This window comes from Notothenia coriiceps, unplaced genomic scaffold, assembly GCF_000735185.1.
Source record: "Notothenia coriiceps isolate Sejong01 unplaced genomic scaffold, NC01 NC01_scaffold00017583, whole genome shotgun sequence".
NCBI classification, from domain to species: domain Eukaryota; kingdom Metazoa; phylum Chordata; class Actinopteri; order Perciformes; family Nototheniidae; genus Notothenia; species Notothenia coriiceps.
In genome coordinates, this window is record NW_011350284.1 from 1,600 (window position 1) to 4,952 (window position 3,353).

The 3,353-nt window shown below is 41.8% G+C and overlaps 1 protein-coding gene across 1 annotated transcript; it reads left to right on the forward strand.

Annotated features, from left to right (window-relative positions):
* The first annotated feature begins 298 nt into the window (after positions 1-298).
* Positions 299-1,380, forward strand: LOC104950458 (isoaspartyl peptidase/L-asparaginase-like). Its single transcript, XM_010776989.1, has 2 exons — positions 299-449; positions 1,222-1,380. Exons 1-2 carry the CDS (start codon positions 345-347, stop codon positions 1,378-1,380), a joined length of 264 nt encoding a protein of 87 aa, XP_010775291.1. The 5' UTR covers positions 299-344.
* Positions 1,381-3,353: the final 1,973 nt, after the last annotated feature.

Consider the following 3,353-nt stretch of genomic DNA (forward strand, 5'->3'; position numbering starts at 1 on the left):
TAACTTGACTTGTTTTATTACTTTAACAACTGCTTTTGATGAAAATGTGATCAATTTAGGAATTTGGGGATTTTTTGGGTTCAAAATGGGGTGTAACAAGTGGTAATATGGTAATAACTGCCCCTAACTAGCACCACGACCATTTTACACTTGTAAAAATATGTGGAACTCCTACGGATAAATTGACGTTTAATATGTGGATTACATTCTGTACATACTGCCAGGATTATTTACATAAAAGATATTAAGGATTGTTATTCCACAAAGGCATACCTCTATACAAACATTTCTCAAATCGTGTTTCAGGGTGTGGGTCAGTGCTGAACATCAAAGGAGAGGTGGAGATGGATGCCATTGTGATGGATGGGTTGACTCTGGGTAGTGGTGCTGTCTCTGCTGTACGCAACATCACCAACCCCATCCAGCTGGCAAGACTGGTCATGGACAAGGTGTGTACCTTTTAAATATGGAATGGTTAACCGTTAAAGCATACACTTGGGAGTTGTAAAAAAAAAAAAAGGTAGGAAGAAGTAACAGGGTTTGGGAGGGTTACGTTAAAAATGTATTGCATTATAATTACTAGTTACCTGTGAAAAAGTATAATTAGTAACCTAATCCAAGTGTCACAATATGTAAGTAATTGATTTCCTTTACTATTGGATTTCGTCAATGCAAATAAATTAATGAGAAAACAAATATATCAAATGTAAACTTTAAGGGGCCCTATTTTGCTTATTTTCAGGTTCATATTTGTATGTAGTGTCTCTACTGTTACATGTCTCCATGCTTTAATGTTCAAAAAGCCCTTTATTTCTCTCATACTGCCTGTGCTGCAGCACCTCTTTTCACCCTCTGTCTGAAACCAGAGCCCAGTCTGCTCTGATTGGTTAGCTGGCCAGCTCTGTTATGATGGTTCAACCACTTAGAGATTTCCCAACGCTTAGCCTATCATGCATAATGTGTTAGAGCGCTAGCCAATAGAAGCACAAGTGTTACATAATGATGTCACTGTGTCATATAAGTAAACAAATGAGTCCAATGGAGGCAGGGGGGGGGGGAGAGTGTGTGGGAGAGAAACTCCCTCTGGAGGAACTTTGGGATTTTAGCCTTTTCAGACCATTTACAATGTACAAAAACCTATATAACAATACAGGAAAGGGAAAACCCCAAAAAGCATAATAAGGCCTCTTTAAGGATGTGACCTTTGATTATTGATTTCAGACGAGTAACTCATGTCTGACAGCAGAGGGGGCCAGTCAGTTCGCCCGGTCCATGGGGGTCCCCGAGGTGTCCCCTGAGTCCCTCATCACTGAGTACTCCCGCATGCGCTGGGCAAAGAACCTGGCGCCTGATGCCAACCCTGTGGAGAGCCAAATGTGAGTCACCACGTCTTTAAGCTTATTAGCATTTGTTCTAAAAATACTCCCATCCATCAGGGAGGTAATCTGAATCCTGCTGAGTCTGCATACTGGGGGAGAAGTACTGTGGTCATTTAAAAATGTTCATAAAATCACAAGATTAAAAAAAGAATAATCTGAGCTAACAGAACATTTTCCATTTTATTTTATTATAGTTAAGCTCAATACACTATTTTATGAACATATAGGTTCACCTACTGAAAAAAATAACAAGTGAAACAAAGAAAGTGAAACAATAAAGCAGATTCAGGCAGTAGGCGTAAACATGCAGTCCGTTACTCCCCAAACCTGCTGAGCACACAAATCAACAGTTTTGAGTCATTCAGCAGCAGTAGTTGGAGAAGCTCCTCTGGATGTTTGTTCAGGTGTTATCACCGGGGCTCAGGGTCACTGCTGGAATTCATTGTTATTGCTGTAACTGCAATTTCAACAAAAGAGCAAGCTCCAAACGTTTCCCAGCTGAGCAAAGTGAGGATCCAATACTCAAAAGAAACCTGTTCCTTAATAGCTGATGGTACTGTCGCTGATTTTATTGATAATGTTAAAACACGGCTGATTTCATGCCTATCAGAGAGTGACGTCTACCTCATCTTTGACAGATACTATGATTACAGTATCAAGTCTGTCACCAGAGATGTCAGGGAGACAGTGGTCAATAGGAAACATCATCTCCTCCTATCAACTAAACTACCAGTCCAGAAGGTTGTTTTGTCATCCATTGAAAACAAGAAACAGCCTACTATTTAAGGAACTGACCGAAGACAGGCTTTTCCATCTAAGGGGCACAAACAAACAAAAGTTGGTGGTGACAGGGGAGGACTCATGCCCCATCGAGATCAGGATGGAAGAAAGAAGGAGCCGATATGAGCTAGAAAATCAGCAGGAAGAAGCTGACACCATCATTGTCCAACAATTCCTGCGTGCTGGAGAAGCCCATCAAATCTCTGTGGTTTCTGATGACACAGATGTGTTCGTCCTATTCCTTCACTATTACCATCAGGCAGGACTGGATTCACCACTCATCATGGAATGGAAGAGCAATAGTGGACATCAAGGCGACACTCTCCAAGCATTCAGAAATTGTCGAGAACCTTTTACCAGCCCATGCCATTTCGGGATGTGACGCTGTAGCATCTTACTATGGGTTGGGAAAAGGCTCTGTCATCAAAGTCCTGAAAGCTGGGTACGAACTATCAGCCATTGGCAACATGGATGCACCATTCCAGCAAGTGCTCTACCAAGCCACTGCCTTCATCTCAGACTGTTATGGCATAAAGGAGAACACAGACATGTCACACACAAGGCTACTTGTCTGGGGGAAAAAGAATAGAAAAGGACATGTGTCTGCTCCAAACCTTGCTGCTCTACCACCAACAAATGAAGCCTTCATTAAGAATGTTAAGAGGGCCCACTTTCAGGCAATGTTGTGGCGAAATCTCAATGCAAACCTGCTGCCAGCACTAAACCCGGAGGAATTTGGATGGAAAAAAGATACGCGTAACAGGTCACTGATCCCAACCCGGAAGATGCCAAACGTGTCCCAGATTACATTTAGGAGATGATCAGGTGTGGCTGCAAGAGTGAGACCCCTTGCAACTCCAAGAAGTGCAGTTGTAAAGTGCATGATTTGCCATGCACAATGTTCTGTGCACGTTTCAGGGTGGGATGCTCAAGATCCTAACACTGGGATCATCAGCAATATTTGTAATGTGTCATTTCTATATGCTAATGAGCAATGTTTTATCCAACAATCTGCTTGCCTTCCTTTTTGTTGTTGGTAATAAACGCCACGCAGTTGCGTTAGCAAAAGAGAGAAGTTGTTTTCTATTGTCTTTGCAAAATTCACTGCGCTACAAAAGTATGTTTTGCTGGGTCAGCTTGAAAGGGTTAATATGAATTCATTTAGAATACAACGCACTGTATGAATATAAACAT

Coding starts and splice junctions, on each gene's coding strand:
- LOC104950458 (XM_010776989.1), top strand. CDS start 345: ATGGATGCCATTGTGATGGATGGGTTGACTCTGGGTAGTGGTGCTGTC. Junction 450..1,221: donor CAAGACTGGTCATGGACAAG/GTGTGTACCTTT, acceptor TATTGATTTCAG/ACGAGTAACTCATGTCTGAC.